Here is a 21,819-nt window from a genome sequence, read left to right on the forward strand (position 1 = left end):
TCTCAAGGCTACACTCTGAAGTCACCTCACCAAGCTCCCACTCCGTGGTCGGATCTCCAGGGGCCCCAAGAAGCCGAGGGCCTTGACTGGGGTAGGGGCCGAGGAGCCGGCCTTGCGGAGGCCATGGCCACCCCAGGCCTCTGGTGGAGGGGGATGTCTGAACGTGTCTGGCTCGGGAGGGCAGGACCACAGAAGGTGGGCTTGGGTGGGCTCGGCGGAGGCCCACCTGGTGCTGCTGTGATGGCATCTAGGTGCCCCCGGCATACCTACTGGGCTCAGGCTCACGCGTAGACAGCCCTTCCCGGCCCCTCAGCCTGCCGCAGGCTGTGACTTCTCCCCGCTGCTGACTCATTTTCCCCGGCCCAGGGCCCTCGGTGCTCCTAGCAGAGCAGAGGGGCTGGAGGTGGGGGTCAGCCTGGGAGGCTGCAGCAGCCTCAGGAGCCACGTCAGGTGCTCGTGGGGCTCTGGGTGGGGTGCACAGCCTGGCCCCTCTTGGGAGAGGCAGCTTGAGCTGCACGGGCTCTGCAGTCTGAGCTCTGCAAACACGCTGCTCGGCCCCTGATGGCAGGGGGGCTGCCGAGGGAGCTGCCTTGCAGAGCAGCCGCAGGGCTGCCCTGGCCTCCTCCCTTCTGTCCACGTGGGTCTCCGTGCGGCAGTGAATGCCTCCCTCTGCCTCCTTCCATCGGCTTCTGACCACCCCCGTGCTCAGCCCTCTAGCCCCAGGGCTGCCCCCACCCCCACTGGGCCAGCCCAGGCCATCCGGATCACGCTCGGGATTGGCTCCAGCTTCTGGTCTCCCCGGGCCCCCCTCGTCTTTCCGCGGCGGGAGACGTGTGTGCCATCCTGTCTCTCTGCTGTGGCACGCCAGACCCTGTCCGGGAACTCGGCCCTCGCCCCGCTGGCGCCCTTTGCAGTGGCTCTCCAGCCGGCAGGAGCGGCTCTGCTCTGGCTCTGCGTACGCTGCCTTCTCTGCCTGAGCTATCCCCCTTGTCTTCCGTGCCGCTTCTGGGAAGCCTTCCTGGCTTTGTTTGACTCCGTAGTCCACTGAAGCCCTTACTGCACCTCGGGACCTCTGCCGGGCTGTCGGTCAGCTGCATGAGAACTGGGCCTGTGTGCTCCGGCCGATGTACACCGGGCCCCGGGCGGGTGCCGGTGGGGGCATCGGTTGGGTGTGAGTTAACGAGGGGCGGCTGTGCTCTGTGTTCTGGGCGTGCGTGGCTGCAGGAGGCCAGACCTGGGGCAGAGACGGGGCGGGGCTCGGCCAGCTCTGTGGCCCTGGCGGGCACCCTGGCTCGGCGGGGCTGGGCTGCTGGGCCCTGAGGGCAGGGGGCTGCCGAGGGAGCTGCAAGCTGACTGCCCCCTTCCCGCACAGCCGTGCAGGAGGAACGGCAGCGGGGCAAGGACAGGAATGAGAACGAGGTGGAGTCCACCAGCAGCGCCAACGAGGACATGCCAGTGGAGAAGATCCTGGAGGCGGAGCTGGCTGTCGAGCCCAAGACCGAGACATACGTGGACGCGAACATGGGGCTGAACCCCAACTCGGTGAGCGCCAGCCCTGCGCATACGGCCTCCCCCGGGGCGGCAAGGGCCAGCACTGCTTGGGGACTGTTGGCCCCTGGGGGGTGTTGCTGGATGGGAGCTCCAGCTGTCATGGGCCATGCTGAGGGCCAGCACCTGCTCTCCTGCTCCGTGTGGCCTGGGGCCACTGCTCAGCTGGGTTTTGGGCGTCCTGCGCCTGCCCCAGGTGTGCAGGTCGTGGGGAGGTTTCACTGTGCCTTCATGTGGGGTCGGGGCTGGGATCAGAGCCCTGTGGCCGGCCCTGAGGTCACACCGGCCTCTCTTCCTCTGTCCTCCGCCTGGCCCAGAGTGGCCCCTGCCATGCTGGACACACCCCGCTTATGCTCCTGCAACTCCAGGGCCTTTGCACGTGTGGCTCCCTCTGATTCCTCCTCAGGCTTTGTCTGGCCTGAGGTGTCACTTTTCCCGGGGACCCCTTTCCCCCTGGCCTGCCTTCATGGCCCTGCGACATGGCACAGAGGTTCCTTCCTGTCCCCTAGCGCACGGCAGTGAGTAGTGGGGTGTGTGGTGTGGTAACTGTCCCTCCCCGCCATGTGGCTGGGGGTGGCGTGTGAGCGGCTGTTCATGGCCCAGCTCCAGCCGGTGCCCTGCCCGCTCGTCCCGTGGGCGCTCCCATGCAACCCTCATCCCAGGCCGGGAGGGTCCATGTGCTCCGAGAGGCCGCTGTGGCCGGGTGGTGGGCCGTCCCTGCTTCCCTGCACTTCCTGCACACCAGGGCCCCGCTCAGCCCTCTGCTCTGGGCCCCGTCAGGGAGAAGGTGCACACGGGGCTCGACCCCTCCGCGTCCCAGGGAGGGGAGGGGCGGCCAGCTCCGAGGCTTGCACGACTGAACAGAAACTCCAGAAAACATTGGGTGAGGGACAAAGGGCTGTCAGCTTTCTGTTTTGTCACGTAAGGACGTCATTAGGAAAAGCCGTGGTGCCCCCTGGTTTGGCCGCACAGAGGGGCTGGCTGAGCGGGAGTACCTGTCATCTCGGGGGCAGCACGTGCCTGCCTTCCTGCGTCTGACCTTGCTGCGGCTTCCTCTAGGTTGGCCTGGGTCCCCCTTCGGGGACAGCTTGTTAGCAGTGCAGCGCACTCAGCATCAGGAGGGTACCTGCCACCTCTCGAGCCCTGGGGGAGCCTCGGGCCTCTGCTGGGGGGTCCCGCCATCGTCTGTCAGGGCACTAGCCTGCCCGGGAGTGGCTTGGGGACAGCTCTGGGCCCCTCGTGGGCTCCTGGGGGCCAACAGCCAGTGGCCAGGGAGGCTGGTTCCCTGGGCTTCATTCAGCCTGTGGCAGAGCTCTGAGGCTCCTCCCAGGTGTCCCCCGCATCCCCCCGCCTCCCCCCTGCGTGGCTTCCCTGGGCCCCTCTCCACCTGTCTGGGCCTGGGCTCTCCCCTGACGGGGCTGCCCCGAGCCTCTGAAGAGCAGAGCCTGGCCAGGGTGGCGCCTGCTGGAACCCGGCCCTGGCCTCTGGTGTGCTAGCTGCTGGGCATGTCGCCGCGTGAGCTGGGGACCCCGCGCAGGCCAGCCTCTGTGCCCGCGTGAATCACAGGGTGAGGGGGAGTGCCCCTGGGGGTGCTGGGCTGGGGCACGTGGCCCCATTGCACGGAATCTGCTGAGGGGACAGAGGAGGGACTTGGGGTGAGGGCCAGTGTGGGGGGTTCTGGGTGCTGGCACCCTGGGCTGGGGATCCCGTGTGCCCCAGAAGCCGTGGCTGATGCCTGTCCCTGCAGCTCCATGTCCCCATCGGCACACGCCAGCCCCTTCTGACCCGGTGGCCTCTGTGCCAGTTTGTCACTGGGCGTCCCACACGCGCCCTCGGCGGGCCCTTCCCGCGGGCCCCGGGAGTTCAGACCGCACCTCTCTTGAGGGCAGATGGTTTCTGTTGGCGGGAGCTCTTCAGAGGAGCCCCCGGCCGTCGTGTGTGGTTGTTGTCCTCCCCCTCGCTCAGGGCCCAGAGGGAGCCGGGGAGGGGCTCCACTGAGGCCTGCCTGGTTTCCTCATCTGTGACAATGAGGGGAGAGTCCCCTTCTGGCCAGAACTTTCTGGGAAGGCCTCTGATGCCCCCATCTGTGTGCAGTCTCCACACCCAGTAGGAAGAAGTGGCCCGGAGGGGCCGGCACCGTCTCCTCCCCTCAGGGTCCCACCCCAGCTCGGCACTCACGCCTGCACCTAGGTTTCCCCGACTGTGCCCTGGGGTCACTCGGCCCCCACGCTGAGGGCTTCCAACAGCACCAGTTTTAGTCTCTTACGGTCCTGGAGGTCCGAAGCCCACGGTCAGCGGCACAGGACGAGAGTCGCAGTGTCCCCAGGGCTGGTTCCTTCTGGGGAGGACGTCCCCTTGCCCTTCCCGGGGCTGGAGGCGCCGCGTCCTCGGCCCAGGCCCTCCTCCAGCATCGAGCCAGCGGCTTCTCTCCTGCTCACGGGGTCCCGTCTCTGACCCCTGCCTCCCTCCGCGGGGACCCTGTGCTGACACTGGGCCCACCCGTCATCCGGAGGCCCTCCCACCTCAAAACCCCTCCCTCGATCATGCCCGCAAAGGGAAGCATAAAGCGGCACCAGCCACAGGCTCACCACCCGCAGGCTCAGGGGATTAGGACACGGTCCCTGGGGCCCTTCTTCAGCCCAGGGCAGGTGCAGCACGCAGGGCGGGGGGTCCGGTCTGGGCCATGTTCCCAGCCGGGTGCTCACTGCGTGCCTCTCCCCCTGCCCAGCCCAACGACCCCGTCACCAACATCTGCCAGGCAGCAGACAAACAGCTCTTCACGCTGGTCGAGTGGGCCAAGCGGATCCCGCACTTCTCTGAGCTACCCCTGGACGACCAGGTCATCCTGCTGAGAGCAGGTAAGTGGCTTGGCTGGCCCGGGCTGGGGAAGATAATGGGAGGGAGAGGGCCGGGTCCCCGGGGACCCATGGGTGGGTGGGACCCTGGGACACCCCTTTCTTCTGCGGTGTGGGGCTCCCACCTGGGCACTGCCCCCCTCTGGCCTTGCTGCCCCTACCCATAAGGAGGTCATTGGTTTCGGGTCTCTAAGTGGCCTTCGGAGGGGTCGAGGGCTGTCTGGGGACCTCTGGAGAGGGCGGGGGCGGTGTGCCCAATACGGGCTGCCCTGGAGGGTTTGGGCTCTGCCCTCTCGCCGCACTGAGGCCTCCGCTTCTCCTCTGCGTGGGGTTGCAGTGCTGGCAAGTGGGGTGGGAGCACAGGCTTCGGGGTTCGGGTCAGGCCCGGTGTCCGACGTGTGCCCGGCATGCCAAGTGGAGACCGAGTTTCCGCGGAGACTAGGGTCTTTGGTGCAGGTTCCTGCCGGAGGGACGGGTGCACCAGCTGTGCTGGCGCTGGGCCTTTTGGGGGGCCGGTAGGGAGTACCCCCTGTCCTGCCGGGCCATCTGCACGTGCTGGGCGCTGCGGGAACATCAGAGGGCAGCCTGGCCCTGTGCCTGCCAGGCCCTGGGTGCGCTTGGGGCAGCGGGAGAGGTGGCAGCCAGCCCGGAGGTAGGGGGAGGCTGGGCAGGCCGCAGGGTGGGGGGTGATGACAGAGAGAGGCAGCGTGACTGCAGAGTGATCCTGCCCTGGGGGGGACCATGGGGGGAACAGATGCACTTGGGGCCGGCTCTGCCCCCAGCAGAACTCTCGTCCCTGGCGTTGTGGGCCTGGGAGGGGGCCGGGAGCACCTTCTGGAAGAGCTTTCACTCCAGCTGGGGCATAACACCCAACACCCAGAGCCACCAGGGGAAGGCGACGGGGGCCGGGGGGCCGGACTCACTGTGTGATGGGGTAAGCCCTTCCCTGCCCCGGGCTTCAGTTTCCCCTTCTGGAAGACGGGGCTGTCCCTTGTTCTGTAGGATTGTAGTCAGTGCGAAGTGGGCTAGCCCGTGTGACGTTGTGTGCCACGGAGCCCAGAGCTTTCTGGGCGTGGGCAGCGAGGCTGTGGACAGGGCAGTCTCTGTGGAATTGGCTTGGGGCTTCCGTCCACAGGAGTCATTGAGAACCCGGCGCAGAAATCGTTTCTATCTCAAGTTTTGCTTCCGCGCTTTTTCTTAACCCTAGACACCTACACCGGTTTGTCTGAGCTGGGAGCTTACGTAGAGAGAGTGTCGTTTGCCTGAGGCTCTGACAGGCCTTATTTCAGTGGAAGGATTTACTGTCTCCTGGTGCCCCGTGCAGCACGTGGTAACTGGAGAGTTTGCTGCTTGGGACCGGGTGGGCAGCTGCTCTCTGGCCGTCCCAGAGAGAATCCCCCACATCCTCCGTGGCACGAGCATCCTGCTTTTGTGGGAAGAGACCTCCCTGGGCACATGGGTTTGGGAGCAGCTGGGTGACACAGAGCCCAAGAAGATGCTCTGCGCGGGACTTCTCAGGACCTTTATTGCCCGAGCTTGCACCATGGAAGAAAGCGGCATTGCCCGAACATCGGTGCTCGGGACCCTTGTTTCTGTGGCACACTCATGGGGGTGGGGCCCACAGAGTCTGCTGTGGGATGTTGTGCGACAGCCCGCGGCCTGTGGGGCTCAGCAGCAGCCCCATCGGGGAGGGGACAGAGCCGTGTGACCGTGCACCCTCCTCCCCTCAGGCTGGAATGAGCTGCTCATCGCCTCCTTCTCCCACCGGTCCATCGCCGTGAAGGACGGGATCCTCCTGGCCACCGGGCTGCACGTCCACCGGAACAGCGCCCACAGCGCAGGGGTGGGCGCCATCTTCGACAGGTGGGGTCTGCGGCCCGCTCCGCACGCGTTCTGTTCCATGTGGAAGTAGGAGTGCGAGGGTGGAGGTTCGCGTCTCTGCAAGCCCATGTGCTGGGGGCACTCGACCCGCACAGCGGAACGTGCGGATTGGTTTCTCGGGCTCTTTTCTTTGACATCCTGTACGGGAAGGAAACTACACCTTCCGACAGGAGGGGATTCCAGCGTAGTTACCGTCACGCAGCGGCCGCCGTGTCGTCCGAGCCGTGACCGCAGCATGGGAGCCCGCGAGCCCCCAGCTCTGTGTGTGCTACCGCACCTGCGCCTCCCCGCACCCCTGCGCTCCCTGGCACCCCCGTGGAGGGACAGCGCTGGGCTGGGCAGCAGCCCCGCCTCTCCATTCTGGTCGCTCTCCAGACACGCATCTGCCTTGCTCCAGCTCCGGGGCCCTGGGTGGCGTCTGCCTCAGCCAAGGGGAGGGGAGGTGGTGGCCAGCTCCCAGGGAGCCCCTGAGTGGGGGAGCTCCGCAGTCAGAGGCGAGCAGAGCCCCCAGCCGTCACCCCGGGAACGTAAACTCAGGAAGTGTGCTGCCCCGCAGGGCCGTTGGTAGAACCGAGAAGTAGGCCCGTGAGCTTCCTGGGACGTGCCGAGCGCAGATGGGGGTTGTGGCCACGTCTCCTGGCAAGTGCTGGTCTGAACAGTGGATAGATGTGTCTTCGCTGCAGGACTTTTCAGGGCCTTGAACAAGCTAACGTATGGGGTACCACCAAAGGCGGTTAGGGAGTGCAGCGTTTTATTGTCCACAGAAGCCATTTTAGAGAGTACAGCCTCCTGGGGTCTGCTTTGGTTTAGAAATGCAGCCCCGCCACACTCCGAGCTGCCAGTTCTGCGTCCAGCTGCTAGAGAGGTGATGGTGACGGAGGTGCGGGGTTAGACCCCAGCGAACAACATCAGAGAGAACCAGCTCCCCTTTGCCCTCCGAGTGAATGGAGCGGGGGACCCCGGCCTCGGGGCACCCTCTGGAGCACCCGTCCCCTCCCAGTCTGTCCTCCAGGCTCCCGGGGATCTGTTCCTCTGCAGCCTGCAGACCCTCGGGGACTCCCCGGCTCCTCGGGGTGACTGTCCAGGCCCTCCCCAGGCCATTGTCCTTTGTTCCCCTGTGGTCCAGCCTCACTGAGCACTTAGCACTCCCTGGGCACGGCCATTGAGTTTTGGGGGCCAGTGAGTAGGTGGAGGAGGTCGGGGAGCTCAGGCCACGGAGGCAGGACACCACTGCCTTGTTAGGGGCTGGGCCAGCCGAGGGTGGCTCAGAGTTCTGCCCTCTGCCTTGCTTTGGCCATGAATGCCTGGTGACAAGAAGCAGAACCCCCACCGGCAGCTAGGGAGGATAAAGGAGGGCCACATCCTGGGGAGAACAGCTTTCCCGTGGACCCCAGGGAGCGGCCTCAGGCTGTGGGGAGCCACGGCAGTGGACTAGCCCTACGTGTCTGGGTCCTTGGCTCCCCTCCGTGCAGTGGTCGCGGGGCCCCTTCCTGGTAGATCCCACATGCAGACCATCCTGAGGGCAGGAAAGCAGCGCCTCTCCGGGTGGGAGGGCACAGGCCGGGCGTGGGAGCGGGCAGCGTCCCCGTGTGGCCTCGCCCTTCCATGGGCTCTCCAGGGCCACGCCCACATCCCGAGCCAGTCCGTGGGGTCTTTCTCGGGGGAGGGGTGGTCCAGGCGGGGGCACAGTCTGACCGGGCGGCGGTGTTGGCCTGCTTCCTCTGCAGGGTGTTGACGGAGCTCGTGTCCAAGATGCGGGACATGCAGATGGACAAGACGGAGCTGGGCTGCCTGCGCGCCATTGTCCTCTTCAACCCCGGTACGGCCTCCCTGGCGCGCGGCCTGCTGTCCGGCCTCGGGCCCCGAGCGCTCGCTGGTGCTGTGCTGTGGGGCCAGTCGCCCGTCTCCTCGCGAGGGTGGGCTGGCCGTGCCACCCTCTCGTGGCTCCTGTGAACGCTCCACGCGGCGCGGCTCGGGGAGCTGTGCTCACCCTCCGTGGTTTGGGCGCTGCATCCGAAGTGTGGCCCCACTTTGCCCGGAATCCTGGGCTCCAGAAGAGGCAGCCTCTTCATGAACTTCTCGTGGCCAAGTCCGGGAGCCTGGACGGTGGGTGGGGGCGTGGAGGGGCGGCGTCCCTTGGGGCCGCTGCGGGCTTCTGGGGAGAGCTGGGGGCGCTGGCCAGCCGGCGGGGAAGCCGGGATGGCGCCAGGTTGGTGGGCCCTGACCTCCTGCCTTCCATCAGCTCTAGCGCGGAGGGTGTGGCTGTGGGAGAGGAGTGTCTTCTTGTGGGGAGAGCCCATCTCCGGGGGAATTTTGTCCCCGGGTTTGTGCCCCGAGCCTGTGCTCCTGCCAGCGTGGGAGGCGGGGCTGCGCACCTTAGCCCTGCTGGGTGGGGTCCCCGTTCCAGCCCCTTGTGCGCGGCTTGGCTGCTGGCACGGGTTCCCTGTCCCCCAGGGTGTAAGGCTGTTGGAAGGACATGGCTGGCGCTGAGGGCCCCCCCAGGGCCTTGGGGTGCTGAGCTACGGAGAAGCCTGGCACGTTCCCAAGGTGCCCAGGGCCCCAGACTACCTGCGGCTTTCACGCTGGACCCCGGTGCGCCTGCTGGGGTGTCAGGCTGCCAGGGGCCGTGCTGGCATGAGCCCCCCAGTCTGTGGCTCAGAGGCGCCCTGACAGCAGGTCTGTCCCACCGCGGAGCCACTTGGGGCCAGCGGCTTCAGATGGCTCCAGGCGGGCAGTTGTGGCCTCCAGCCTCTGTCCCCTCTGCCATCAGGATGGGCCACACTTGACTGGGGCCAGACCCAGGACCTGTGAGCCCTAGCATGACACCACGTGGTGGCCACTATGGAGAGAGGGGTTCATCTCTGTTGGCTTGTCGGGTCGTGGGAAACCCCAGGAGACAGGGAAGCTGAGAGGAGTGCCTGGCACGGGTGGGCTCTGACTGGGTCAGGAAGGCCCGTGACGGCTCACCTGCTTAAGCCCTGGAACGTCTGTCCCGTCCTCCTTAGATCCCACCCCTGGGCCCTGGAGGCTTTGGTGGCTGAGGTCCCAGGCATCTCTGTCCACAGGCAGAGCGCCTTCCAACTGAGCCATCCAGGCACCCCCTGGCAGAGCGCCTTCCAGACTGGGCTCCCGCCCCCAGGGTCTCAGGGCTCAGGCTGGCTGTCGGCCTCTCCCCCCACTGCCCTGTGTGGGGCTGGCTGTTGGGGGTGACAGTTCTGAGCTTTCCTCCCTCTCAAAGGAACTGAGTCCTGAAGGCAGCCAGGGTCCGGCTTCAGCCTGGTTGCCGTGGTAACCAGGAGAGGGTGAAGGCAGCTGGTTGCACTTGACCCCCGATGGGCAAGCTGAGTGCAGGGAAGTCCAGGGATGGGCCGCATGTGGCCAGTGAGTGGCAAGCCGGGACTCAAGCCCGGGGCGCCCTCCTCAGGGGCAGAGCCTGCCCCGCCGCTGCTGGCCCCAGCCGAGTGGGGACGTGAGGCCTGAGTGCCCCAGTGCCCCGCGCAGCTTTCTGGGCCGAGGCCTCTGACCTGCGGCCCCTCCCCCTGCAGACTCCAAGGGGCTCTCAAACCCAGCGGAGGTGGAGGCGCTGCGGGAGAAGGTCTACGCGTCCCTGGAGGCCTACTGCAAACACAAGTACCCCGAGCAGCCGGGAAGGTGAGCCCCCCGCCCGGCCCCTGCTTTCGGGGGGCCTCAGGGTCTCATGAGCCCCTGCCCCAGCAAGATGGCCCCCAGCCCTTCTGGCACCTTGTGTGAATTAGAAGGCGGCGCCCTCCTCCGTGGAGGGAGCCTGTGCCCCCGCGCCCCCGCGCCCCCGAGCGAGTGCGTGCTCTCGTGCTCCTGCCGCCCACCCAGAGCACCGGTCCGCGTGCAGCGAGGGCCTGTCCTTGCAGAGCACGAGGTTGAAGCTGGGGCACTTCTGCCCCTCAAGGGAATCCCTAGAGGCAGGGCCTTGGCGCGCTTACCCCCAGCAGGGATGGACGCTGGCGCATAGTGGGTGCTTTGTGCACGTGTGCAGGGCTGTGTGGGCGCCCAAAGGGCTGGGGTCTCATCCCCGGGTCCACAGTTCCGGGCGCACGGTTGCGGGGACGGGGAACTGTTTATGGCTTGGTGCTCTCGCAAGTCTTGTCCTGATTCGTGCCCCTCCCTCCAATAAGGCTTCTCTCGGAGGGCGCGTGCCCCCCACCCCTGGGCGCCAGGCCTCCCTCTGCCCCGCCCCTGCGCCCCCCCCAGCCTGGCGCACACTCAGCCGCACGCACGGGTGACTGTGCCCGGCCCCTCGCAGCCCTCATCTGGTTTGGTTTAAAGTGAGACTTGCCGGGGAGGACGGAGGGCCGGCCTGCTTGTTTTTCCTGGCTCCCCGCCACAGCCCATCTCGCCAGCTCAGCAGAAAAGAGCTTTCCCTGGCCCCGGTCCAGCCTCTACGCTGCGTTTTTGCTTTAAAAACGTGGGTTGTATAGCCGCCAACCACAGGGCTTTCTCCCCTGAAATACAGACGTTGTGAATAATTAATGAGGGTCCATGCCGTTGTGGGGGACGGTTGTGGACATCCCCGGAGGGGACAGGGCACTGTCCTTGGCGGCCGAGAAGCTGAGCCTGGCGTCCCTCCTCCCAGAGCCCCAGTACCTCCCGCTGCCCTCCCCAATTCGGTCTCTCCCCACCCCCCGACCGGGCCGGGCAGGGCCTGGGGATCGGGCTTCTGGCTCAGCTCCAGCAGAGCCATTTCTGGGGAAGGGGTGGGTGCTGGCCTGGGGCACACGGGATGCCGATGCTTTATGAGCGGAGGCTTGCTTGAGCACAAACCTGTTCCCCTGGCCCAGGAGCTGCTCCATCTTGGTCTCCCCACTGCAGCCAGAGGCATTGCTGATACTCAGATCTGTTTTTGTAGCTCTCTCCCCTGCTTAAAATCCTGCCGTGGCTCCCTGTTGGCCGTGGATAAGACCCACGTATTTTAACTTTCCCATGAAGCCCTACTGAGCCTGCACCAGCTCAGCCACCGTCTGGCCTCTGGTCCTTCACCCCAGGTCTCTACTCCATAGGCCTTCTTCGGGGTCTTCGTGTCCACCCAGCACACTCCTGCTCCCAGGCCCTGGCCTGCTCTCTGTGCTGCCTGAGGGGCTGGCCCCCCGCTCAGGCTCCGCGCAGGCCGGGCCCTGCTGCTGCGGCTTTGGGACCAGCTCTGTCCCCAGGAGGTCGCCAGGCGCTGGGTGGAGGGTGGGAGGACGGCCCGGCTCGCCCTCACCCGGCCCTCCCACAGGTTCGCCAAGCTGCTGCTCCGCCTGCCGGCTCTGCGCTCCATAGGCCTCAAGTGCCTGGAACATCTCTTCTTCTTCAAGCTCATCGGGGACACGCCCATCGACACCTTCCTCATGGAGATGCTAGAAGCCCCCCACCAAATGACTTAGACCCGCCAGCCCGGCCGCCCCGCCTGGCCGCTCTTCTCAGCTGAGCCCCGTCCCCGCCCCTTCTCTGCCTGGCCTCTGCGGACGTGGGGGCCCAGCCTGCTAAGCCTCCGAGCGTGGCCACCTCGCTGTTTTCAGTGCTCCTCGCCCGCAAAGCCGGGCCGTGGCTTTCCTGGGGCCGGAACTGCTGTGAGCCCGGCCAGGCCCGCACGCTCCCCTGGGCAGTGGGGGCGGCTCTCCGGGTTGCAGGCCCCGCCCCCGAGCCGCGCTGGTGTTGGGAACATCCCGTGCTCCCCTCCTGTGTTTGGAGTGACCCCCGTCGCCTCTTGTCAGGCGCCCTACCCAGGCTCAGGAGCAGAGCGCAGAAGACCCGCCCCGCCCCCCGGGAGGACGAGGGGGGCTCTGGGGCGAGCAGGCTTCCCTTCCCTCACAGTGAAGGGCGAGAAGCCCCTTTTCCAAAGATGACTTGCAGTGTCGCCCCCGAGCCAAGCAGGACAGGAGCCGACCTCCGTGCAGGGTTCCGGGCCCCCCTCAAGGCTACAGGGACTGGGGTCACCCACCTCCCCACCTTGCTTTTCTCTTCGCGTCACCCTGGCTTCCGCTTCTCCCCCCGCACAGCCTCACACAAGCCGGGGTAGGCAGACCCCGTGTACGGCCCGCCCTCGGTTCTGTCCGCTATCTGTGCGGGGGGGCAGCCCCCCGCCCCCGGTCTCTGCAGGGCTAGCCCGCTTCCTGGCCTTCCCTGAAGTCCTGGGCCGTGCTGATCTGGCACGGGCGGAGGTTGGGCCTGGGAGGCCCACAGGGTGGGAGGAAGGAGGGTGCGTTCCCCAGGGAGTGTTCAGCAGCTGTGCACACTTGGGGGGAGCCGGGGACCCGCGGGGGGTGTGCAGAGGGGAGGGACTTGGGGGCACGTAAGCCCGGCGGGAAGGGGCAGGCGGTGTTGCTTCCTAGAGCTATTGGCAGAGCGGCCCTCTGTGCTGGCGGCCTGTCCTGTGTGGGAGCCTCTTGGAATCGGGGACTGTGGCGGGCCAGCGTCCTTGGGCCTGCAGCTGGTTGCCCCTCGGGGACAGCCGGATGTGGGGCCCCTTCAAACACGTGCCCTGGCTGACGGCTCCCCAGGCCAGGCCGTGCCCGCTTCTGTAGCGTTGCCACCGAGCTGGGCAGGGGCGCAGCCTCCTGGGCTGGGGCGCTCTGGGCTCTGGGCATGCAGGGGCTCTCTCAGGTTGAACCCGCTTCTTTTGCACTGTAATGCCCTCCCTTTGGTCTGAGTACTTTCCAGTCTTACGCCTCCTACTCCGTGAACCCAGCGTTCGTTGCTGGTGGGGGTGACGCAGGCAGCTCCTGAGGGGTTGCTCGGTAGCCTGGCTTCCCTCCTGCGGCCCCCTCGAGCAGCCCGGGGCGGGGGGGACGCCTTCCCCAGAGTCTGGTTCCCCAGCTGGGGCAAGGCGGGGGGGGGGGTCTCCAGGCCCCGTGGGGAAGGAGGTGTCCCTGCTTTGCCTTCCAGGGTCCCCAGCCAAGCTGAAGGTGAGGCACCAGGCAGAGGCTCCAAAAGACCACAGAAAAGCCTCCTTCCTGTGCCGCCCGCCCGCTTGTAACGCGGGGAGGTGTCCCCTGCCACGTGGGCGGTAGGGGCGGGGCGTGCAGGGCCCGCCCAGCTCCCAGACTCGGCAGCCTTTGGAGGCTCAGTTGTGGCAGTGATGTCCACCCTTGGGGACTCCCTCTCGGGGTCCCCCAGCTGTGGGAACGGTAGACTGCCCCACATCCAACACCCCGGTGCCTTCTGCAGCCAGACGCACCCCGTCATCCACGCCCTGCCCTCTCCCACTTCCCTGGGGGTCCTTGGGAATGTGGGGGCCTCGAGTGGAGAAAGCCCTGGACTGCGTCTGTTGGAGCGTCAGCTTCTTCCTAAGAACGTCCCCCCCCCCGCCCCGGCTGCTTGCCGGAAAGCCGAGGCCCCTAGGCTACAGCATAGAAAGCCAGAAGCCCCCAGCCCCTCCAGCCCGCAGCCCCAGCACCGAGGGCACGCGGGGCCGTCCTCTCTTTATCCATCTGCTGTCCTTGTCATGCGTTCAGTGCTGTTGGAGGAGGGGGTTAAGTGGGGAGATGCACATGGCTCAGTAGAGAGGTAGGAGTTTTATTTAACCAGACCGTTAGTAGTGTTATCAATCTGGTTCAATTACGGTGATTTTTGTAATTATTTTTATTATTATTATTATTTTGGTGGGACAATCTTTAATTTTCTAAAGATAGCACTAACATCAGCTCATTAGCCACCTCTGCCCATCCCCGCCTCGGCCCGGCCCGGGGTGCCTCCGGCGCCGGCTCCGTGGACTCACTTCCCCGCGGGGACACCGGGGACGGGGCTCCCGCCGCAGGGGAGCGAAGATGACCACGCCCGCGTCTGCAGGGGGCCTCTCCTTGGAAGCCGGCCTGCGCTTGGCACCTGGAAGCACGCGGTCTCCGGGCAGAGACGGCCCCGCGCCCCCGGCTTCTAGAGGACTCGGGCCGGTGACAAGCGCGGACACCACGCCGGAGGCCCCTCACCTGCGGGGGCCGCCAGCAGGGCCCGGCCGGACGCACGGCCAGTGGGTAATCAGCTGATGTTGTCCCCATCACGGAATTGGGGCGCGTGGCCCGCTCCCCGTCCACGCAGGTGTGCCGTGTGACACGTCTGTGATGTACAGAGACCGCGGGGGCCGAGGCCGCCGACAGCAGCCGCGGGGCAGTTACCAACGTTCTGTCTTTATTTTTAATCAAGACTTTCCCCCCGTTTTCCTATAAATTTGCTTCATGTAAGCAAGTACATAAGGACCCCTCCTTTGGTGAAATCCGGGTTCGAGTGAATATCCCAAGGCAAGGAGCGCATCTATTTTAAGATGCTTTGGAGCAAGCAGCCTTATCGGGCCCCGTCCTCAGCAATGCCTTAGCCGGGACGCGCCGCGGACACTTCAGAGGGTGACAAGTACATACAGAGAGTAGAGAGAAAATGTCTAAAGCATCGGGAAAGGTAAAAAAAAAATCTATTTTTGTACAAATGTAATTTTATCCCTCATGTATACTTGGATGATGGGGGGTGGGACTTGTTTTGTTTCTGCTTCTAGAGATGGAGGAGAGCTTTCTCAGTGGAGCGTTCGGACGCGGACGCAGCGCACGGGCTTTGTACGAACCGCTGCGTGGACGTTTCCCCTCGGGCAGGGGTGGGGCCCAGACGGTCAGGGGTTTTCTTCCCCTTCTGAGTGATTCTTGAAGCCTCGCTCTGTCCTGCCCCCATTGCCAGCCGGCCTTCCCGAGACTCTGTTTGACTGTGAACTCACTTCCCTGCGTGTTCTCTGAACACCGCCACGGGTGCCGGCCACGGACCAACAGCGGTGTTAGAACGTGGAAAGGAAAACACAGAAAAACGTGAGAGGAGAAACAAAATATGAGCGTTTAAAAATAGATCACCATGCTGTTCTCGTTTGTTCTGCCGGGGGCTTTCCTGTCTGGGGCTGGCGGGCGTCCGGGCTGCTGCCCGACCTGCGGCGGGGGCTGGTCCAGGGCAGTGAGGCCCCAGACTCGGGTCATCGCCCCCCGCCCCCCGCGCCGCCGTGCTCCTTGCCCGTGCGGGCCCCTCCGCGTCCTAGGGCACCAGCCACCCGCCCTGCCCCAGGCTGCCCGAGCCCGAGTGGGCGAGCGGCTCACACACCGGGCCACAGAGTGAAGGATGTCATCGGCTGCCCCGTTCCTAACGAGATAATGACACCGCATCTGCTCCGTCCCGTGTGATGGGCGCTCTTCGTCGCCACACCCTCCGGGGGCTGGGCCGGGCGCGGCCGCAGTTGGGCGATGGTGTCGGATCCTCTCGTGCTCTCGGTCCGGCGGGCACCTTCCCAGGGAGGCGCTGGGGTCCTGCCCTGTGGCTCCAGGGCCACTCCCAGCAGAGTGGCTGAACCCCACGGTCGTAGGTCGTAGGGCCCCTCGTGCTCTCCTCCCCAGAATGTGCTCCCACGACACGTGTCCACGCATGTGCACGCACAGGCCACACGCACACAGCACTTGTGCACAGCACACGACAGGCCTGCTCACAGGTGACACTTGCCCACAACGTCCACGTCCACGCAACACGCGTGCACACACGGTCCTCGCACCGTGTTCACACTGCACACAGCACGTGCACAGGTCCCACTCTGCACACCGGCGCGCAAGGACCTCCTGAGGCCTCGGGAAGTGAGAGGCAGGACAGAGGCGGCCTCCCCCGGGGGAGTCGGCGCCCCCCACGGGCTCCCCCTTGGCGGGCCTGAGGCCTCGCGTGGCTCCGGGGGCCCCAGCCGTGGCTGGACCAGCCTGCTGCTGCTTGTGCTTGTGGGCTGTGCGCCCCCCCCCCCCGGGTCAAGGCCTTGTCCTTGCCCGTGGGAACTCAGCCTGGACTCCCTGGAAGGGGGTGGGCACGGGGAGCCCCACCTCTCCCCCCAGCAAGCCCCCCACCCGCCTCTGGGCCTGGCTGGGACTGGCCTGCTCTGCTTCCCGGTCGGAAGCACGCACTACCAGCCGCGGGGGCTCCTTCCCAGGTCTGCAAAGAGGATCAGGCGTGGGGGGCCTGGGGAATTGGGAGGGTGGCCTCCCTGTGGAGGGGCTCCTTGTCCTGCCTTCCACATGACCAAAGCCACCGCTGAGCGCGCTGTGTGGGGCCGCCAGTTCCCTGCACAGGCATCAGCCCCAGCTCTGGGCGGGGCCTTCAGGACGTGCCAGGCGGTCCCGGGGGGGCTGGGAGGGCGCAAGGTGTCCGCGTCCCCTTCAGAGAGCAGGCTCGGACAGCTGCCAAGCCAGGAGGGGCTGCTCGGATCCTGCGGGGAGACCAGGAAAGGAGTGTTCCTCACAGGTTTTCAGGATGTGGCCCTGCCTTTGGGGCTGGGAGGGCTGATCCCCGTTTTCCTAACGAGCCATGTGGGGGGCCCTGGGCGGTGCTGAGCCTCTTGACCCGGTCTGTCGGTCTCAGTCAGTCAGGGGCGGCCCTGACTGGAACAAGCCAGTGACTGAGATGACCTCCATGGGGGCCACGCCTGCCCAAACCCAGGGTCCTCCAAATGTGCTCCAGGATGCAGGCCCCAGGGAGCACAGCTGGGGCGGTGTGCTAACCTCGGCGAGGGGGGGCAGAGGGGCCCGTGTGCAAGAGGCAAGGGCGTCCAGCTGGGCGGGACTCCAACCCCAACTTGCTGCCGTGAGTGGAGCCCCTGGTGACCCCCCAGGAATGGGACCCAGGTGACACATGGGCGCACACAACACTGCATGGTAATCTGGCCTTGGGCCTCCCTGCTGCCTCCAGTTGCTATGGCGACCCCTGCCCAGGGTGGTGCCCCTGGACCAGAGATGCTGGGCTCAGAGAGCTTTGTCACCAGCAGGATCAGGTGGTGACAGGCCCGCCCAGCAGGGCTGGGGTTTGTAACCCAAGAGGCGAGGGTGGGAGCAGGGGGATTGGGACGGGACCGTGCTGAGCACCAACTACGTAGCAGGTCCTGTCCTGGCTGCTGGGAGCCCAGCGACAGGGAGGTCCCGCCATCAGCAAGCAAGCGGGCAGTGTGCTGGAGCATGGGCATGCTCGGGAGACGGGGGTGGGGGGCTACTGGGGAGAGGCCCTGGCGCCCTGCCTCGGACACACAGGACAGGAGAGCTGGTGCCACCGCTGGGCTTGAGGGCAGCAACACCCCGAGTGACAGGAACCCATGGAGGGGGTCGGGGAAGTCGTGGGGACCGCAGGCAGAAGGGCTGGAGCTGGGGGGTGTCAGGGAAGGGGGGCCATGTAAAGAGCTCAGTCCCCAGCCCCTAGTGCCCCAAGGGTCCCATCAGCCCCTAAACTCGGGGGCTGCTGGTGACCTTGTGTTCTCCGAGTGTCAGATTATCGGTCATTCCAGCGAGCGTTTCCAGCCGCAGAACCCAGAGGGCCCAGGTCAGCCTCCCCGCCGCACGCAGAGCCCCTGGGGAGTCCTCAGTGGGGACCAGCTCAGCCCGGCTCCCCCGTGTGGAGGGTCCCCGAGCGCCGGGGCGGCCGAGGCGTGGAGCAGCGCTGCCCTCTGCTGGAGGCGCGGGGGCACAGCCCACCCTGCTCCCTCGGTCCCTCCCTGTCCTAGTTCTCTGTGCGTTAGAGTCACCGGGAGCCGGGAGCCATCCCCCAGCCCATTAGCTTAGGAGGTCTGGGGTGGGGCTGGCATCTGCCCGTCTTGTGGAGGTACCTGGGGGGGGGGCGGCAAAGCCCCTGCGTGCGCCGCCTGGGTCTGGATCCAGAAAACTGCTCCCAAGTCACCACTTCCTGTTTTATTTTGCTCCGAAGAAGCTCTAACACAGGGCGAGAACCCGGACAGGGGTGGGGACTGGAGCCCTTAGAGGCCAGCCGGGGGGGTCCCCTTCCCGAGGAGGCCAGGGCTGTGGGCCCAGAAGGTGGGGCATCATTGTGCCCTTGAAGGTGCAAACCCAAGGGCAGGTTGGAGCTGCCTGGGGGAAGTCTGGAGGGTGGGGACTTCATTCATTCATCACGGGATAGCACCCCACAGCCCCGGCCTCCGCAGGGTGGCCTGGGCACGGCTGTCCCTGACCCTGAACCTCAGGCCCTATCCTGACCTGGCAGGGCTGTGCAATCTATGACCAGAGCCCGTGAAGCTGGCGCTCTGCACACACTGGGGCTGGGAAAGCCTGCGTCCACGGACGGACGGGCGGATGGACAGACGGGGTTGGCTCCAGTGTTTATATGGGCAGAAGTCGGTTGGGAGCTTCCGGGCCAGTCCAGCCCCTGCCCAGAGAGGGCTGTGGGGCGGGGGTTGGAATGGACAGTCTGACGGCGCCTTCCTTGGCCGCCCTGCCCCTCAAGGGTGTCCCGATGCAGCAGGGCTGGGGTGCAGCTTGGAAAGGTCTGCTCCGGTCTCTGGGGCAGCCACGGGAGCGGGGCCCACTTCCTCCTGTTTGGTGCCAGTAGCCGCCCGGCCTGGCCTGGGCCATCCGGGGAGACATGAGGCCCTGGGTCCCACCCCAGCTGGGGATCTGTTGGGCACAACACTTCTTCCCGGGCCTCAGTCTCCTGGGCCGAGTGGACACGGTCGAGAGCGTGCCCTGTGAAGGCTCAGAGAGTCATCTCGCCACTGCTCAGGTCAGAAATTGAGGCCGGGAGGGCAGGTGACAGGTCCGGGTCAGGACGCAGTGGAACCCGGGCCTCAGCCTGCAGGCAGCCCCCAGGAGAAGGGCGGGCCCGACGCCTGCCCACCTCCCCGGCCCATCTGCTGCCCAGCCCGGCCGAAGGCTCTAGATCTCTGCGGGGGGGGGGGGCGGGGGGGAACGACACACGGCTCTGACGGGCACAGGCCGTCCAGCGGTCACTGTGCTAGGTGTTCACATGACTGCCGTGGCAGCACGTCCACCCCAAACCTGCGCACGAGCACGGGTAGCAGGCTTGCTCCTCGCCCCTGAAGGCGGAGCCCCCGCGAGGCCCCCAGGAGGTGACGGGTGAGCAGACCTGGAGCTCAGCCGCGCAAGGGGGTGAACGGTGGAGCGGCAGAGAGACACGGGCGTGTCATAAATGCGTGTCGCTGAGTGACGGGAGCCCTAGACGGGGGCGACACGGAGCCTGCTTGTGAGCAAACTGAGTAGCTCCGGGCGGGTCTGGAGAAGCCCAGGGCGGATGCCCGGGGAGGCACCAGTCGCCAGTGTGTAGCTCGGCTGGACCACCCTGAAGGGGTGGAGGGAGAGGAGCGGGGTTTGTGGACGCCAAGGCCAAGGGAGCGTGCGTGGGAGAGGCGGTACTCCGGCCCACAAAGCTGCTCCCCGGGCCACAGGCCTGGCCCTGTCGGAGGAGTGGGGTGTCGGGCTGGCGGGGGCAGAGCCAGAGACCTCTGTGCGCACCCCCCCCCCCGCTTCCTACAGGTGGCCACGTGTGGCCACGCGAGGGACCTGCGCACATGGCACGGGGGAGCGCGCCCACGGAGCCGGCCTGCTCTGCCAGCGGAGCGAGACCAGAAGCCCCCCTGAGCGCCCAGACCCCGGTCTCTGACCCAGGCTCCTGGGGCCCACGGCCGAGTCCAGGAGCCGGAGCTTCTGGTGATGCCGGAGAGGGAAAGGGAGCGAGTCAGCGAGAGTGGTGAGAGCGCAGGCCTGGGGCACGCCAGGACACAGGACAGCTCCCCGGGGCCCAGGCTGGCCAGGATGAGGTCGCGCTGGAGGACCGCTGCCCGCCTGACGCGGATACGCACGCGAGCAAGTGATGCGGAGTCGGTCCAGGCACCCGATATTCGCGTAGACGCCACACCCCCGAGAGGTGGTGGCTGAGCCCACTCTGGAGTGAGGGCCGTGCAGGGGGACATCCTGATCAAGGGGACAGTGTCGAAGGGGAGAACAAGAGTGAGTCCGCAGTGGAGGACCCTGGCAGCACGACCTCGGCCAGTGACCAGGGCCACCACGGCGGGTGACAGCCACGTGATGAGGACGGCCCCCCCACCTTGTGGTCTCCCTCCCAGCCCCACCACCCGCCCAAGCACCGGGCGCACAGGCAGATGCCCGCTGAGGGACATTCCCCGGAAGCCAGTCCCCCTCGAAACCGTCAGGGTCATCAGAAGGGAAATCCGTCCAGAGGGGCCCAAGGAGATGTGGTGGCTCAAGGTCCTGTGGGGTCTTGGATGGGCCCCTGGGCCAGGGAAGGGGCATTAGGGGGACAACAAAGACACAAAGCCCACGTGAAGCGTGGGCATGACACCCCGGTTCGGCTCCTTCGCCAGGACAGACGTGCCCGCGGGCACCAGAGGCTGGCGCGGGAATGCTGGGTGTGGGCGCGGGAGCGCGGGGCCACCTCTGTGCCCTTCGGTAAGTGTGATGCCTTTCTAAAATAAAAAAGTTTATTTAGAAATTAAAGCAGCATGTATACATACAAAACGTCACAAACTGTTACCTGAGTACTTACTCATGGAAACCCACATGTTCACTTGTGAGATACTTCAGCTGTTGTAAATAAGGACTTGGCTTTTCCGAAAAGATTCCACATCAAGCCTTTATTAATAATATCTCATATTTAGAGAAGAAAGAGAGAGGAAGGTGGGGGGAGAGAGGGGGGAGGGAGAGGGAGAGGTGGAGGGAGAGAAGCAGGAGGGAGGGAGGAGAGAAAGGAGGGAGGGAGGGAGGGAGGGAGGAGAGCAGGGAGGGAGGGAGGAGAGCAGGGAGGGAGGGAGGGAGGGATGGAGGTGGGGGAGGGGAGAAAGGGGGAGAGAGGCAGGGGAGAGGAGAAGGGTAAGAGGAAGGAGGGAGGGAGGGAGGGAGGGACAGAGGTGGGGGAGGGGAGAAAGGGGAGGGAGGGGGAGAGGCAGGGGAGGGAAGAGTGGTAGCAGGAGGGAGGAAGGGAGGTGGGGGGACATGGGGGGCTGGTGATGGAAGGGTGTGAAGTCAGCTGCCAGGCTGATAGGCTCTTCCTCTCTCCCTCTGCCCTCTTTCGCTCCCTCCTACCCCTTAAGGTTAGGGTCACTAACTAGGTCACTACAGTGACATCACAGCTTGGGCCCGAGCCCCAGTTTCCCCAGGAGCGAACCTCTGCGGGAACAGGTACGAGCCTAATCACAGCACAACCACCCCGAGCAGCTCTGACGCTGCGGTCAGAAAAGCCCCGAGGTCAGCCAGCCCAGGGGCAGCCTGGGTGCTTTGGGGACCGCTGGCCGGGCTGCAGGGGGAAGCTGCCCTCTCACTCGGGGCCCACCTGGCGGCCGTGGCCTGGCTCCCAGGCCCAGGCTCGTGGACACACCAGGGACCTCAGGGGGCAGGGACCCTGGCTTGGTGTCCGGGCCACACCGCATGCCACCCCTCTATGCCTCAGACTCTAGCTCTCCCATAAAACACCAGACCTGGGGGGAGAGGCCCCAGAGCCAGGGGTCCGAAGGGAGCATCCCACTAGAGAGGCGAGGTTTCTCCTTTGTCCGGGGTTGGCGGCTGTGGGTGTGGGAGGGGAGAGCAGGGCATCCGCATGGAGCAGAAGACGTGGGCTCTGCAGAGCTTCGTGGCTGGGCCTCAAGTAGTGGCTGGGGGACTGGGAGGCCCAGGGCCTCTCCCGCTGCCCCAGGGGTCCGGAGTCGCACAGGTCAACTCCCCCACTCAGCTCTCCAGGCGAGCCTTAGTTTCTGCATCCGTGCAATGGGCCAGTC

The 21,819-nt window shown here is 66.1% G+C and overlaps 1 protein-coding gene across 6 annotated transcripts in view; it reads left to right on the forward strand.

Annotated features, from left to right (window-relative positions):
- RXRA (retinoid X receptor alpha) overlaps positions 1 to 15,118 on the forward strand; it is a 100,181-nt gene extending 85,063 nt beyond the window's left edge. For all 6 annotated transcript variants that reach the window (XM_036108654.2, XM_036108649.2, XM_078061995.1 and 3 more), the window contains 6 exons: positions 1,373 to 1,542; positions 4,277 to 4,406; positions 6,134 to 6,266; positions 8,012 to 8,103; positions 9,830 to 9,935; positions 11,536 to 15,118. In XM_036108654.2, the coding sequence (XP_035964547.1) occupies positions 1,373 to 1,542; positions 4,277 to 4,406; positions 6,134 to 6,266; positions 8,012 to 8,103; positions 9,830 to 9,935; positions 11,536 to 11,683 (779 nt within the window). In that variant the 3' untranslated portion in view covers positions 11,684 to 15,118. The remainder of the gene's footprint in view (positions 1 to 1,372; positions 1,543 to 4,276; positions 4,407 to 6,133; positions 6,267 to 8,011; positions 8,104 to 9,829; positions 9,936 to 11,535) is intronic.
- The last annotated feature ends 6,701 nt before the right edge of the window (positions 15,119 to 21,819 follow it).

Source organism: Halichoerus grypus, chromosome 14 (assembly GCF_964656455.1).
Source record: "Halichoerus grypus chromosome 14, mHalGry1.hap1.1, whole genome shotgun sequence".
Taxonomy (NCBI): domain Eukaryota; kingdom Metazoa; phylum Chordata; class Mammalia; order Carnivora; family Phocidae; genus Halichoerus; species Halichoerus grypus.